At 29.7% G+C, this 17,658-nt stretch overlaps 2 protein-coding genes across 2 annotated transcripts; both read right to left on the bottom strand.

Moving 5' to 3' along the window:
- Window positions 1-8,217: 8,217 nt before the first annotated feature.
- LOC110659880 (uncharacterized) lies at window positions 8,218-9,408 on the bottom strand. The gene has a single exon (XM_021817950.2). It carries the CDS (start codon window positions 9,406-9,408, stop codon window positions 8,218-8,220), a length of 1,191 nt encoding a protein of 396 aa, XP_021673642.2.
- A 5,021-nt stretch (window positions 9,409-14,429) lies between these two features.
- Window positions 14,430-15,635, bottom strand: LOC110659889 (auxin-responsive protein SAUR40). The gene has a single exon (XM_021817957.2). The coding sequence runs from the start codon at window positions 15,164-15,166 to the stop codon at window positions 14,666-14,668; it is 501 nt and encodes a 166-aa protein (XP_021673649.1). The 5' UTR covers window positions 15,167-15,635; the 3' UTR covers window positions 14,430-14,665.
- Window positions 15,636-17,658: the final 2,023 nt, after the last annotated feature.

The raw sequence follows: 17,658 nt of genomic DNA, 5'->3' as shown, positions 1-17,658 counted from the left end.
TTGCTATGAATATTATGTTCTCTTTTAATTCCAGTTCTTGATTTAAAAGATTTTCTCATCAAAAACTCTTTTCTGATTAAATCTATCTGTTCTGGCTAGAAACTTGAAACTTCAAGAACAATTAAAGGAACATAGGATTTTATCCCTATTTACTTAGGGTAACAGATTCCATCTTGATCAACACCAACCTCCATATATAACTAGTAGGAGCCAACACATGCCCATATACCCATACGCAGTACAAGTATGGAAGCAGTATCAAACTCAAACCACCTATATACAAGATAACTGTGTTATCTCAGGTCTAAAGATTATATGCACTGATATGATTTATGACAATACATTGACAAAAGTAAACTCCATGTGCTTGTCATAAATGTCACTAGTTTGACCTACTTATCATATATAAGTGCCTATCATATTTGTTATATGGCATGAGAATTACCATTCTATCTTATTTACATCTCATATAAATAACTTGGGAACAAATATGATTACAATCTTTCTGGATAAGTCATATTCTTATTGTGAAGTATCCTCGATTGTGAACCAATTTATGATACTTTGTGCTAGAAATACTGTCACTCATATTCTTAACAACTTAAGAATATAATTTCTAACAAAATATCAATAGACCTTTTCTATTACACATAAATATATTATGTAAATGGAAAAATGAAAATGCCTTTTATTAATAAAAATATGTATAAGATACATACTAAATGATATGCTCTAAGGCATACTACTAACAATGCTAACTACTACTGAAGGGGAACTTAAGAAGAACAAGTCCCCTGTTCTTATGGTTTAATCTTCTAAGACCAAATCCAAAAGGTCCAAGAAGAAGAATAATAAGAAGAAAGGGACTTTCCCTAAAGCACTTAAGCCTACTGGGGGCATTAAAAAGGACAAAGGTACCTGCCATCACTGTGGCAAAGAAGGTCACTGAAGGAGGAACTATGCTGATTATCTTGCTGCACTGAAGGAGAAGAAGCTTAATGAAGCTTCTACTTCAGGTATGTTTATGATTGAGATGAATTTATCTATGTCAAATTCTTGTTCTTGGGTATTAGATACCGGATGTGGATCTCACATTTGTAGTAATATGCAGGAACTAAGAAGACCTAGACCTTTACAGAAAGGTGAAATGGACCTACGAATTAGAAATGGAGCAAGGGTTGCTGCTTTAGTTGTAGGAACATGTATTTTATCTCTGCCTACGGGCCTCTTGCTTGAACTTGATAACTGTTATTTTGTTCCAGTACTAACTAGAAATATCATATCTGTATCTTGCCTAGCACTGAATGCTTTTAAATTTATTATTGAAGGCAAATGTTGTTCCTTTTATAATATTGATATTTTCTATGGATTTGGTGTTTATGCAAATGGTTTGTATATACTTGATCTTGAAAGGCTTGTTCTTAGCATAAATAGTAAGAAATTAAAATCAGATAATCAAAATCCATCCTATCTATGGCATTGTAGATTAGGTCATATAAATGAAACAAGAATCACAAAGTTACATAAGGAAGGATATTTTGATCCTTTTGATTATGAATCATATGAAACATGTGAAGCTTGCTTAATGGGAAAAATGACCAAATCACCCTTTACTGGAAAGAGTGAAAGATCTACTGAATTGTTGGGCATAATAAATTCAGATGTATGTGGGCCAATGACTACCCATGCTATAGGAGGGTACTCATATTTCATTACATTTACTGATGATCATTCTAGATATGGGCATGTATATCTAATGAAATATAAATCTGAATCTTTTGAAAGGTTCAAAGAATTCAGAAGTGAAGTGGAGAAACAAATTGGAAAGAGTATTAAAACACTCCGATCTGATTGAGGTGGAGAATACTTAAGTCAAGAGTTTCAAGATTATTTAAAGGAGAATGGGATTCTTCACCAATTGACACCTCCTGGAACGCCACAACACAATGTTGTTTCTGAAAGAAGGAACTGAACCTTATTAGATATGATGCAATCCATGATGAGTAATGTTGACCTTCCAGTTTCTTTTTGGGGCTATGCCCTATAAACTGCTGCATACCTTCTGAATAGATTTCCATCCAAATCTATTAAAAAGACACCATATGAGATATGGATTGGCAAGAGACCTTCATTGTCATATATAAAGATTTAGGGATGTGATGCTTATGTGAAGCATCAAATTTCTGATAAGCTAGGTTCTAAATTAGATAAATGCAAATTTGTAGGATATCCAAAACAAACAATTAGATATTATTTCTACCATCCAACTGAGCAAAAAGTGTTTGTCTTAAGGCATGCTACCTTTCTTGAAAGGGAATTTATTCTCAAAGGTAGCAATGGGAGTAAAGTAGATCTTGAAGAAATTCAAAAACCACAAATTACCATCCAAATGGATCCGATGAGTGAGACTGTAGCATCACATGCACAGCCTAAAACTCAAGTAACACAGGAACTTCAAAAGTCCAGTAGAATACGTCATGCTCCTACAAGATTGGATCTTTTAATAGAAGCTGATAATGACATGTCATTCTTACCAGAAGAGCCTACTAACTTTCAGGAAGCAATGTGTGACATTGACTCCATGAAATGGCTTGAAGCCATGAAATCTGAGATGGATTCCATGTGCATCAACCAAGTATGGACATTGGTTGAACCACTTGAAGGGATAAAACCCATTGGGTGCAAGTGGGTCTTCAAGAGAAAGACTGATATGGATGGCAATGTACAAACATATAAAGCCAGGCTGGTTGCTAAAGGTTACAGGCAAAGGCAAGGCATTGACTTTGATGAAACCTTCTCGCCAGTAGCCATGCTAAAATCTATAAGGATTTTGCTTGCTATAGCTGCATACCATGATTATGAAATTTGGCAAATGGATGTCAAAATCGCATTCCTAAATGGGAATTTGTAAGAGGATGTGTACATGACACAACCTAAGGGGTTTGAATCCAAAGAATTTCCTAACAAAGTATGCAAGCTTCAAAAGTCCATTTATGGACTAAAGCAAGCTTCACGAAGTTGGAAAATCCATTTTGATGAAACAGTCAAAGAGTTTGACTTCATTAAAAATGTGGATGAACCTTGTGTTTACAAGAAGGTTAGTGGGAGTGGAATCATTTTCCTTATTTTGTATGTAGATGACATATTATTAATAGGAAATGATGTGCCATTACTCCAATCTATAAAGATATGGTTATCCAATAAATTCTCCATGAAGGATTTGGCAGAGGCAACCTATATTTTGGGAATTAAAATCTACAGAGATAGATCCAGAAGGCTCCTTGGTCTCTCACAATTTCTGTACAGAGACAAAGTGTTAAAACGGTTTAACATGGAAGAATCAAAACGAGGATTCTTGCCTATATCGCATGGTATTTCTCTTTCCAAAGATATGTGTCCTAAGACACAGATTGAGAAAGAGAAAATGGATAGGATCCCTTATGCCTCAGCTATTGGATCTATCATGTATGCAATGCTATGTACAAGACCAGATGTATCTTATGCTTTAAGCATAACTAGTAGATACCAAGCTAATCCAAGTGAATGTCACTGGACAGTAGTAAAGAACATTCTTAAGTACTTGAGAAGGACTAAAGATATGTTTCTAGTCTATGGAGATGGTGAACTGGTAGTTCAAGGGTATTCCGATGCCAGCTTTTAATCTGACAAAAATGATAGCAAATCCCAGTCTGGTTTTATTTTCATACTTAATGGTGGTGCTGTGAGTTGGAAAAGTTCCAAACAGGAAACTACAACAGATTCTACAACTGAAGCTGAGTACATCTCTGCATCTGAGGCAGCAAAAGAGGCTATTTGGATCAAAAAGCTCATCACTGAACTTGGTATGGTTCCTAGCATTGTTGATCCAGTAATTCTGTACTGTGATAACAATGGAGCCATAGCACAGGCTAAGGAACCAAGGTCTCATCAACGATCCAGACATGTACTTAGGAGATTTTATTTGATCAGAGAGATCATTGAGCGAAAATATGCAATGATAAAAAAGGTCCACACTGAAGAAAATCTTGCAGATCCTCTTACTAAGGCATTGTCCCAGCAAAGACACAATCACCACCTATAGGGTTATGGTATTAGATACATGGGTGATTGGCTTTAGTGCAAGTGGGAGATTGTTAGTGTATATGCATTGCAACCAATGTGTTAATTGCAAGTGTGATCACTTAATTCACGTATATGTACTTTATTTTTAGTAAAAGGCTGCTTTATCTTTAATGTTTAATTTAATTTTAATGAATATTAATTAATAAAGATAAAGTCCATGGGACTTATATGCATAACAGTGGAAATTATAATGTTATTATAATTATGAGATTCTGACTACATTATAGCATTGTTCTAAAAATGCTCCTGGTCAATGTTATATCAAGATCGGACATTGATATAACTGTTTAGACCAGTACATGTTGCATTCTTTCCTTTATGAAAGGAAGCAGCAGTTCTCATTAAGCTGAGGTATGTGAAATACCTAAAACTAAGTGATTGTGGTGACAAGTTTACTGAACTGACCCGCATGAGGATCCATATGTAAGTTTTCCTGTGTCTATGGAAAGACTCACGTGCAATCGTGTAAATGATTCTTAGACTTGAGACATTAAGTTATCTTATATAGGAATTACTATATTTTGATACTGCTCACATGTCATTCTATATAAAGATAACGAATGTGGCAGCTGTTGGATATAATATGAACTATGTGGAGATATTTAATTGTCAAGATAGAATTCATCACCTTAGGTAATTAAGGAAAATATTTCAATTGTTCTTTGCCAGTATGGATTGTTAAATTCTTACACAAGGTAAAACAAGATTGAGATCTTATTTAATTAATCAATCATACTGGAAGGACAGAAATGATTTATATATAGCAGATACATTCTATGCATCAATGTATAAATCGAAATATTATATTGAAGGGATATTAATTACAATGACAGACTGATCACAGAAAGATTAATCAAACCATTTTGACAAGTTCTAATATTTGGGTGGTCGTTACACATTGCTAGATGTCAATAATGATCTACAAATATAATTAATTAATTGTGAATTGATGATAAAATTAAAGTATTAATTTTATTTAATTATATTTATTACCAACATATTAGGAACCTAATGGGTCACACACATAAAGACTGTAAGTGATGAATTAAATTGGATTATCAAGTTAGACTTGATAAAAATAATTCTAGAGACTTAAGAACTGAAGTATAAATTTTATTTACATTGCTTAATGTCCTAATAATTAAGTGTAGACTTAATTTAAAGTTTATAGAATTATAGGAATTAATTACGTGAATTATAATTTCTATAAGGGGTCAATTTATAATTAACAAATTTAAAGTGTTAAATTTATAATTATAAAAAGGTTGTTCCCTATAAATAGGGAAGCTTGTCTTCCATTCTTGACAAGTGAGAAAAGAAAGAAAAGAGCTAGCACTCAAAACTCCCAATATTCTCTAAGAGTGTCTTGAAGAATTTACTCATAATCGGTCTGTATGGATACCATCAGAGGCCGAATATCGGGATGGCTGGTGATTTGCTACAACCCGATTCAGTGGTCAGAAAATTCCTCAAGCTGTTTGAAGTAATTTGCTAAATAATAAAATTTTAATTATCACCATTCCATACTTAATTAAAATTGATCTTGTTTAATTGAGAATTAATGCTTCCTAACAAATGGTTGTTGAAGAGCTCTACGCCGCCGCTCTCCAAACTTCGTTTCCTAACACTCTCATCGTCTTTATGGTTTCTTTTGGCAAAATGAATTCCTAGCCCAGTTCATCCATAGCTATTGGGGATGGTTTTATTGAAGGCTTCTAGATTCGACTTTAGCCTTGGACTCCTGTTCTCCTCGATGGATGCAAATTTCCTGATGACTGGACAACAATGGTTCTCTGTCATGCTGCTAGTGTTTCTCTGGCTTTCCTTGCCTGTGCTATTGGTTATGGGTTTGGGTTTGCACTTTTGTTGAGCTAGCTGTAGGAGCCCTTTCTTTTAGTATGGCCATGGGTTGCTTTGATTTGCTAGCTAAGCTACATTAGTGTTTGCCTGATTATCATCAGGCTTTGTTTTTTGCCTCTTGTATGTTGTTACAAGGCTCTATCCCTTGTATTGCACTTTTCCTATCAATGAATTCTTATCTTACGATAAAAAAAATTTTGTTCAAGTGCACATTTTCTCCTTCCATCCATTAGAAAAAAAAAAATCAAATTATATTTTCATGGAATTTTTGTAACATTTTCTCTATTTTTTTAAACGCTTAAAAAAATTGATCAGTGATTATTTTTCACTAAATGAAAGATTAAACTATTTTTAGAGAAATTTACAAACTTATAACACTTTGTTTTTTTTTTTTTTTTTTCAAAAATATGAATTTCATTGAAAAATCAAGAAGCCATATAGGCAAATACATATTGCTGTTGGGCTGTTCTGTTACAAAAGAAAGAAGAATCTTTCAACATCTTTGCTACTGAACCATGTACAAATTGGTTACCCGATCTTTTAACATGAGAAAAGAAAACCAAGCTAAACTAGTTAGTTAGCTGATGAATATCTTGAATAATACTTTGAATCTGGATAGGAGCCAAATGATTGTTGGTTGCTTGAATGACCATTAACGAATCCCCTTCCACAATCACAGAATCAAATTTCTTGTTGATAGCAAAGAGCATAGCCTCTCGACAGGCTAATCCCTCCAAAACCAAAGGGTCACCTATGGAATGAAACATCTTACGATACTAGTCTATAGGCTTGCTCTCCCAATTCTGGGCTATGACTGCAATAGCACCTCTCTTTCTGTTGCTATCAACTGTTGCATCAAAGTTCAGCTTAATACAATACCTTGGCGGAGGAGACCAAAACAAAGGAGTTGGAGTATGCACAAAGGAAACTTGCCTACGAAGAGGTTCCACATTGATAAATTCTTCGAAGTGTCAAATGGCTAAGGCTATTGTTTTCATTGGATGTTGTCTGAAGTTTCTAAAGATAAAAGCATTTCTGCTTTTTCAGATGCACAACGTAACAAAAACTACAATTTGAAAAAGATTTTTTAAAATAGGGTAAGGTAAAATAATCAAAGGTAGGATTTTTCTTAATATTAAGTTATTTTGGAGGAAGGAAAGGTAAATGGTGATTTACTAATCTTATATTGTTTGGATCAAAGATAAGGGAAGGTAAAAATGTGTAATAACTAATATTTAATTTACAAAACTTTCTCAATGCTCCAATATGGTAGGCTGAGAACTCTCCAAAATCTTACATTTACCATAAAATCTTTATGAAGAAATTCATATGTCTTAATTACCTTAAAATATATATATATATATATATATATATATATATATATATATATATATATATATATATATATATATTATTCTACCTTTAAAAACTTGCTCCAAATGAAGTGTAAGAAGGAAAGTAAATATATATCCACTAATTTATCATCGATTCGCAAATTGATAAATATAATTGTAATTTATCATTCATTTGTTTTAATTTTTTTATATTTAATTAATTATAAATAGAAAAATACAAAATCATATATGGTGAAATGTTTTTCATAAAATTAATCATTGGAAAAAATTATTTTCCAATATAATTATATGTATATATTATTCAGTTCGCTTAGCAGACCCAATTAATTGGGCTGGATCAGGCAAGTTGGTGTCTTGAAAGAGCTGATGACAGGCACAGCTTAACTCATGACATATTATTTTCTCAAAATTTTAGTATTTTAATTAATTTTTTTATGTAGTACTTTAATTTTTAAATATATGGTTTTCATCTCATATTTAAAGGGTTATTATGCATTAGATGATATCCCCATCAGGCTATCATATCAGCCCATCTCTTTTAAAATTTCGGAATAATTTAAATCTTAAGTTAAGCAAGTGGGTTAGAGAATTTGATGCTATGATTGTTAACCCTTAAGGATAAGGTTCTACTGACAAACTAAAAGATGAATTGCAAGTGCTAACAGCAAGATTCGAACTCAAAAGAAACACAAGACTTCATTTTGAATGATGCTTGATTTATTGTTTATTTGAAAATAAATTTTGTTTAGATTAGAACGAATTAAATTGTTTTGTTATAACAGGAAGTTAAAATTAAGAAATTAAAAGAACCCATGTTTGCTTACATCAATCTTTAAAGATTTCATTCTCTTCACATATTCATCAGCACCTTGTGTCTGCTCTAAACAGTCCGCCAAGCCACCAGCATTCCTCTGCGCTTGTTTCTCTTTGACCTTTTACACATTAAAGCCCTCTCCAGCTGCTCAACCCTCTGTGATAGTGACCTCAACAATCTTGTTTGCATCTCATTCCTCTCAAAAAACTTCGTCATCAATCCCATCATTTTCTCATTGTCCTCCATTATCCTCTCCACTAGGTCTCTGTTCTTTCTGCTTACTTCCTCTTTGACACCATAAGATTGCTCTTTCACATGTTCTTCCTTGTGTTCAGCTACAGCATTTTCATGATTTCCCCATAAATCATCCTCGGGGTCTGCAGAGGAATCCGCTTGGCTTTCTTCTCGATTTAAATCGACACTTTCTGCACATTCATTTCCTGATACTGACACATCATCTTCCACATTTGCATTTTCTCCAACTTCAGCTTCAGCCAATTCCACATTCCCCCGACTTTCACAACCCATCGTAGAGTTTTGCTGTTCTGGGCTTTGCAGTGTTGACGTTTCTTCAAACGCTTCAGGCATCTTCTCAACACAATCGCAATTTGGTACACATTCAACATGATTTTGCAATTCCATAGTTTGATCAACAGCGTTCTCCAAAGAATTGGAATTAGAAGCAGAGTTAGCAAAAATACCTTTCATGTCAAGGGCCCCATCTTGTGGGGTTTGATCGGCATCTTCTTCACGATTCTTGGCTAATTCTTCTACTTCCAATACTCGATCAACAGAATCAGCAACAATCGCATCAACCATCTCCTGCAACCTAATCACCGTTTTAACAACAGTCCTCCTGCAATCCCTAACTACAGAATCCACACCCGGAACAGAATCCAACCTAAACAGCAAATTCATAAGCATCTCATTGACCTTCAACCTCTCTTTCGAATCCCTCCGAATCATCTCTACATTTTCCTTCATCAAAATCCTCTTCTCTATCTCATTAACCTCACTCTTAATAGCAGCAATCTTCTTGACGCTTTTTCTAACCAAAATCCCTCTGAACACCTGCTGTATCTTAAGAGCAGAGTCTAACCTGCTAGGTTCGGAGTCGACATGGCGGACAGGGATCTCCACGACCTTCTGAACCGGCGTCGTATGGCGGTGTACAGGTACTCGTCTGACAGAGGGAGAGTAGGGGTAACAGTAGCAAGGGTAGCTAAAATGGTTCTTGAAGAAGGGATTATCCACCATTGAAGAAGAGAAATAGATTCTTGAATGTTTGACTTGGTTGTAACGAGAAAGATTGATTTGGTGTTTGGTGAACGGCAGGATATATACAGGGAGGGAATTTGTTTGGATTGGAGAAGAAATTCTGAATATGGAGAGGACTGGGAAGTTCCAGAAGATTCAAGGAGAGTTTCAGGATTTTGACGAAGCGGGAATCTATGGGTTCTAGATGACTTTGGAATCTTCTATTCGTACAATTGGCATGGTTTTTGTCAACTTTTATTTTCCTAGAAAATTAATAGATTATAATACACAATTAAAATTATGAATATATTAATAAATAAATGTTAATTTTAAAAATTATAAAATCTACTTTCATATAAAATTAAAATTATAGTAATCAAATCTAATTATCAAGGTATTTAACAAATTTAAAAAAAAAAATCATTTAACTTCGAATAACAGTAGCTCGAACTTTACTATAAATCGGGAAACACATCTCACATAGATGAATAATTTTCAATTAAAATTAAAGTAGTGGCTGATTAGAGTCATTTGACAAGTTGGTAATGTACTGGAGTCTATCTCTTGCGATCTTACAACTACAATTAAAGGATGTTTTTAATTATTATTGATAGTAGTTTCTTTTTTTTAAATTATGCTCTTCGTCGTTTTATATTAAAATCTCTTTTTCCCTATGAGATTATAGAGGCAAGGGCCATTTATTAACAGGTAAAATTAAATTTTCGTAATTGATAAAGTCATTTTTCTTAATAGATAAAATTACATTTTATTGATAAAATTAAATAATTTTTTCATCATTTTTCTAGTGTTAATTTCTTTAATTCTAATATAATTAGGAGTTTTACTTAATTTTAAAAATATATCTTTTACTCAAATAAAAAAAAAAAAAGAAATTTCTCTCAAAATTTCATTAAAATTTTAAGTCATAAATCTAACAACATTAATTTTTTTTATGAATAGTTAGTTTATTTATGCAATGTATAATATATCTAAAGTACTCTATTTCTAATGAAATATTTTTTTATTTATAAAAAAATAAATTAAAGAAACATAAAAAATCAATTGGGCATGGTAGAATCCTGCAAACTAAGGGCCTGTTTGGTATTGCTGTTGAAACTGTTATTGTGAAAATCACTTTTTTTAAATATACTAGTTAGAGAGTATTAAAAAATAATTAAAAATTAAAATAAGAACACAAAAATAATAAAACAATTTTTTTCAAACTGCTTTTCTCAACAGCATCTAAAATGATACTTTTATTCAGAAAAACAGTTTTAGACTCTGAAACTTAATGCTAAACAGGGTTTAAATAAGGTAGACGTCATCTAAATTACAAATTTAAAGAAAATAATATCGATAATAAAATGAACAGTTAGTGCATAATTGTCCAGCTAAATTGAAATATCAACTCCAAATTAATTAAAAAGGTGTTTAATTCACCTGTTGGTGCAGCTGATAGTTGGTAAACACCCAAATAGATAAACTTGTGTATTTGATAAGCTTAAAAAAATAAAGCTGATAAATGATGAGTAACTGATATAGTACCCATCAGTTACGGTTTGTATCAACTCTATTTTTAAAGTTGTTTCTTATCGGCTGATAGCTAATTTGATTTTATTTTTTATTTTGATCATATTACCTTTTTTTTATTTAACTCAAAAATTAATGCTATTAATAATTTTATCTTTTTCTTTTATAATTTTAACATTTTAATTAATGAATTTTAACTTTATTAGAATATTTTGATTAATAACATAAAATATAAAATATTTATTTATATATATATACTTAAAATTAATTATAAGTTTTTTCTTTATTAACAATAATAATTATTTTATTATTTTATCTATATTTTTAATGTTATTTGATTATTTTTAAAGAATTTAATTTTTTATTTCAATAATAAAAAAATAATATAATATAATAAATTAACAATTATATATTTATTTTAATAATATAATAAATGATATAATATATTAATTTTATAATTATATATTTAATTTAATAATAAAATAAATAATATAATATAATAAATTTATAATTTTATATTTATTTCAATAATAAAATAAATTATATGATATATACCTTTATTAGTCATTTCACATATCAACAGTAACAGCTAAATATAATTTTACTAAACACTTAATATAAATTAGTTATCATCAGTTACCAGCTAATAGTAACAGCTATCAGCTAAGAGCCTGTTTAGTTTAACTGTTGAATACAGCTAATAACTATTAGTTGATAGCTGATTTATGTTAAGTGTTTGATAAACTATATTTAGCTGTTACTATTGATATATGAAATGATTAATAAGGGTATATATTATATAATTTATTTTATTATTAAAATAAATATAAAATTATAAATTTATTATATTATTATTAAATTAAATATACAATTATCAAATTAATATATTATATCATTTATTAAATTATTAAAATAAAAATATAATTATTAATTATTATAGTATATTATTTATTTTATTATTGAAATAAGAAAATAATTAATTTTTTTTAAAAAATAATTAAATAATTTTAAAAATATAGATAAAATATTAAAGTAATTATTATTATTGATAAAGAAAAAATTTATAATTAATTTTAAATTTTTAGATATAAATAAATATTTTATATTTTATGTTATTAATAAAAAATATCTTAACAAAGTTGAAATATATTAATTAAAATATTAAAATTATAAATAAAAAATATAAAAATATTAATAATATTATTTTTTGAGTTAAATAAAAAAAATATAATCAAAATAAAAAATAAAATCAAATAAGTTATAAACTAATTAGAAATAATTCTAAAAATAAAATTGACACAAATTATAACTAATGAGTACCATATCAACTATTTATTAAATATTAAACTTATTAAATATTTTAATTTATCAATTTAAATATCTAACAATTATTAACTATACCTAATAAATAAACTAAATAACCCCTAACAATTATCTATCATATTCCATAGATAAACCAAATAAACCCTGAGATCCATTGCACAAGGTCAACTTTGATAAGCTGAAGCTATCATGCGTGCACGATGGCGGCGATTGCTACATAAGTTATGAATTAAATCATCTCAAAAAAATAATATTTTGTTAAAAACGACTTTAAACCAACTTTTTAAAAATGTAATTTAAAATCAATTTTTAATCTCTCAACCACAACTTAAAATTACCAGAGTACATGGATAATGGCCTAATATACTTTGATAAAGTTTGCGGATAAATATAATATTAAAATAAGATAAATTTTGTTATAATGTATAAAAAATAAAACAGATTTAATTTTATTTTAAAAAATTAATTTAAAAAGAATATATTTATCTCAATTATATATATTATTTAAATATTTTATTTTAAATTAATATGAGATAATATTTTTTAATTATTAAATATATAATTTTTATATATTTATATTTTGAATGTATAATATATTAAATTTAAATAAAAAATTTTATAATTTTATGTCAGTGTGTTAAATCTGATTGGCTGTCCTCTAGTCTCTTCTAATGACTCGATGTCCCTTACGTTAAAGCTTGTCTAGTACAATTTTCTTTGATATTTCATTCTTTAAAAAATTTTTAAATTTAATATCTTAAGTGTAAAAACTTTATTTTTTAAATATCATTAAAAATTAATTTTATAAAAAAAATAAATAAAATTTTTAACCTCTCCAACACATTTCAAAAAAACTAAGTATCCATGTAATTGCCTACTATTTGTATTATTCTTATGTAGATACTGGAGAGTAGCCAGGTAGTTTTAGAGTTGAGTATTTGATTTAAATTAAATTGAATTATCAAAATTAAATTAATTGAATTATTATGTTTTAAATATCAAATTAAATTGAATTACATAAAAGATCGAATCGAATTAAATCGAATTAAATCACTCTAATTCGGTTCAATTCAGTTTGAATCAATTAGTTTTTGAATTTTGATGATTTTTTATTTATATTTAAATTTCAAGTTATTTGATCTGATTTTAACCTTGATTTAAACATAATAAATATTAATCAATGAAATTAAATAATTTATATATATAAAAATATATATAATACATAAATTTTCTATAAAAATAAAATAATTTAAAAATTAATGAAGTAATTCGATTCAGTTCAATCAATTTTTTTTATCTCTATAACCAAATTAAATAGAAATAAATGAAATTTTTAAAATTTAAAATCAAACTAAATTGAATTATCAAATTATAACAATTTAATTTAATTTATTCGGTTCAAGCTACAAAGTAATTTAAAGATCAAATTAAATCGAAATGCATAAAAGATCGAATCGAATCAAATCGAATTAAACCACTCTAATTTAGTTCAATTCAGTTTGAACCGATTAGTTTTTGAATTTTGATGATTTTTTATTAATACTTAAATTTCAAGTTATTTGATTTGATATTAACCTTGATTTAAACCTAATAAATATTAATCAATTAAATTAAATAATTTATATATATAAAAATATATATAATACATAAATTCTCTATAAAAATAAAGTAATTTAAAAATTAATGAAATAATTCGATTAAGTTCAATCAATTTTTTTATCTCTATAACCAAATTAAATAAAAATAAATAAAATTTTTAAAATTTAAAATTAAACTAAATTAAATTATCAAATTATAACAATTTAATTTAATTAATTCGATTTAAGATATACAGTAATTGCCCCTCGTTAGCTATCTACTTTTCTCTCTTTGCAATCAATCCCCATCTGTAGGCCATCTACCAACTACCTTTTCTTATCCATTTGATTAAGCAATGACTAAGCCAATGCTTGTCTTCTTTAAGACCTAAATTAGCCCATTATGTCTTGACATATTCAAGAATTTTAAAAATTTTTAACTTATATTTTTGAAAGGAACAAGAATATATATATATTTTAAGAAGATTAAGAGAGTGAGACTCGAATCTAAATTTATTATGTGAGTGATATAATTTTATCACTAAACTAAATTAATAAAAGCTAAATAAATAAATAAAAATCATAGCAATATCAACAAAAATACAGAACACAAGTTCATATAATGGTAGTGATAGATCTTACATGACTTGGATTTTATTGCTTTTGCTCATCCTTTCCAACTGTACATGATTTGACCACACATAATTAAACAAGCTTTAATGAAGTACGAAAGGCACAAATTAATAGGCCTTATTCTTCATAATTAAGGGTAAAAAAAAGAAAAAAGTTTAATTAACAACAGTATAGACTATATGTATGATCGGCTTTTAGAACTGATTCATGGCGATCAATCGAGCCGGGCTAAGAAGGCGATAGGAGGAGCCATGCTTCATGGAGAAGCCACATCCCTGACGATTTGTTTCATCGTTATGATCATCCATGGCTACAAGCACCTTGTAGAAGAGGTCAACGTTGCATGGGAGTGCGAGAGGGCCTTCTGGGTTGTAACCATATTCTGATTCTGCTTCTTCAAGTAGAATCTTGAAAAGTGGGTGATTTGCATATTCAGTCTTGATCACAAACCTCTGTTTCTGGGGTCCAACGTACACAGAGAAGCATCCTTCAGGAGCTACTTGCCTTTTTTTTCTTGAGAATTGATCATCTTCTTCCATTGAATTAGGGTGGAGCCGTGGCCATGATTTGCTCTTACCTGTTAAAGAACGGACGAGTCTTGATGTTTTCTTGCTGTTTCTGCCTAAGGATTTGCATCTCTCCCATGTTTGGATGATCAAATTTCTTTTCCTTCCTTTTCCCTTAATCACTTCCATTCACTATGCTTAATTTGGAGCAAAAGCTAACAACGACTAGCTATATTTGTATACAAGAAATTGATGTTGGGCTCAAAAACCACACAACTCCTTCCCCTAAACAAAAAGATTCAATAATGATAATTAAAAAGGCCAAAAAGAAAAGATAACTTGATAGATAATAAGGATTTGGGTTAATTGATCAATTATCCCCTATCATAAACTAAGTGAAACCTAACCTTTATCCTTGGCCTCATTGTGTCACTCATATCTATCTAAATCAAAAGAGAAATTTGAGATCATACAATTTAAGAGCAAACAAACCAAGAATTAATACACAAATGATAAGTATGAAGTGATAAAAAAGACGGGTTCAAGAGAAGCTAGCCATAAGAGAAGTATATCTTCAAGAATTGTAGAAGAAATTAGATGAAAAGAGGAGAGAGAGAGAGAGAGAGAGCCTCTGGCTGCTACTTCAAGAGGACAAATATGGGCAAAAAAAGATGTAATTTAGCCTGTATATAAAGCCTAAATGGACAAAATTAAAAAGTATTATATTAAAAATAAGTAAATAACCCCACTTGTCAACTCAAGATGAAAGGTCTGCCTCCTTTTATTTTATATGGTTTTTATCTTTTTATATGGTCTACTCTTCTATTTTGGCAGCCACTAGTAGAGCACTAATGCATGATATTATTACAGAATAATTTAGATTTAGCACCTACCACATTTGCAAAGTTTTCCTATTGAATTTTCTATGCATATGTATAGCCTTCATCACAATAGGGAAGGTTCCTGGAAACTTTCTAGTCACACTAACAGCCAATACAGAATCCAGTTTTTCTTAATTAAGCAGCGATCATTTTCTAATTAATGAGTAATTGGTCATTTATCTAATGGTTTTTTACTTTTAATGGATTGTTATAACCAATTCATGAACATTAATTATTTGGTCAGCTTAAAATGTTATAAATTTAAGCCATCTCCCAGGTGTAGCTCCAAGAAGAACTCTCTAATTTCTTTTTGCCAAACAAATTGATATTGTCACACCTTACCCCTCCGTAAGGCATAACATGATCCCGTAGAATACTTAATGAACTACCGAACTTCACCTACCGATAACCCATTAAGTACCCTACAAGGGATTTTAAAACGATTTTCTTTCATTTTGGAAGTGGTGAGCATTTTGATAAGAATTTAAAACCATTTATTCAAGTTTAAATACTAATAAAAATTTTTGTCCATTTTAGTTTTGCCGCAAATTTTATAAAAATTTTGACAGAGTTCCCTCTGTATTTTGAGAAACCAGTTCTTCAAAGACCTGTAAAAAGCACTTCCAAAAATATTTCACAACTCCCAACCTCCAATAAATCACAATTCAACTCCAATCAATTCATTTCAAAACAGTTCCACAATCCAAATCAAATTTATCAACTCAGAATATTTAATAATTCCATTCACAAAACATAAAGCAGGAAATTCATATGTACAAATATTAAATTTACAGAAGAAAGTCCAAAATAATATCATTACAATTTATTTACAACTGCTCAACTTACATTGATACAAATAACATTTCTATATTTACATCAAGATTATCTACAAGGGTATAAAATAATACCTGTACAAAATGATCAGAGTAGTCTTCGATTTAACAGCAGCTCACTCGGCTGCTTTCTCCTTACTCTTATCTGCGACAGCAAAATAAACTATCGCTGAGTATAAAAATACTCAGTGGTGCACAATAAAAATTTAGAATGCAATAAATAAATCATTCATTACCAAACACAATTTAAATGTTTCTCAATCACATTTTACAAATATTAAAGTTCATAATAACATCATTTTGTCAAATAATCTATTAAACACAGTTTAGTTAAACAATTTCATAAACACAGTGTTGCCAAAGTCATACACAACTTAAGCCATGACACAAAATTTCCGATCAATATCGCGTTGTACACCACGACAAAGCAATCTCAACCCCATTAATCGAAATCAATGAGGGAGGTGACTAGCTAGCTAATGAGTACTCATCCGATCTACAACCTCAACTGGCAAGCCAGAGAGGGAGGAAAATAAACGATCTCAACCCCATAAAAGGGAGGAGGAATAATAAGTAACTGTCATGCTAAGTGTGAATCAAAAATCCATTTCAAACATTTCATTCAAATATTGCATACAAAAATCAAATCAATTTCCAAAGTTACAATTTGATCACAAGGTGGCAACACAAAAGTTCATAAATTCATAATGCGTGCTAAATCAAATTTTCAAGTGTAAAATGCTTAAATAGGGTTTATTGTGCACAAACCTCAAGCGAGTCGTCCCTTAGCCTCGACTCGGTTCCTCGGGTTCCTTCCCGATATTCTTTTCAACTGAAACACACAATTTTACAATGTTTCAGTACTAGAACTTAACATAAATCCAAAATAAATTTAGCTTCACAATTACCTAGCTCTAACGTGCTAAATTCGACGTTCTTTAAATTTTGTGTTTCGGGTTACTATTCA

Source organism: Hevea brasiliensis, chromosome 7 (genome assembly GCF_030052815.1).
Source record: "Hevea brasiliensis isolate MT/VB/25A 57/8 chromosome 7, ASM3005281v1, whole genome shotgun sequence".
Taxonomy (NCBI): domain Eukaryota; kingdom Viridiplantae; phylum Streptophyta; class Magnoliopsida; order Malpighiales; family Euphorbiaceae; genus Hevea; species Hevea brasiliensis.
The sequence above is the reverse complement of the archived record's forward strand: the minus strand, read 5'-3'. Positions and strand labels throughout refer to the sequence as shown.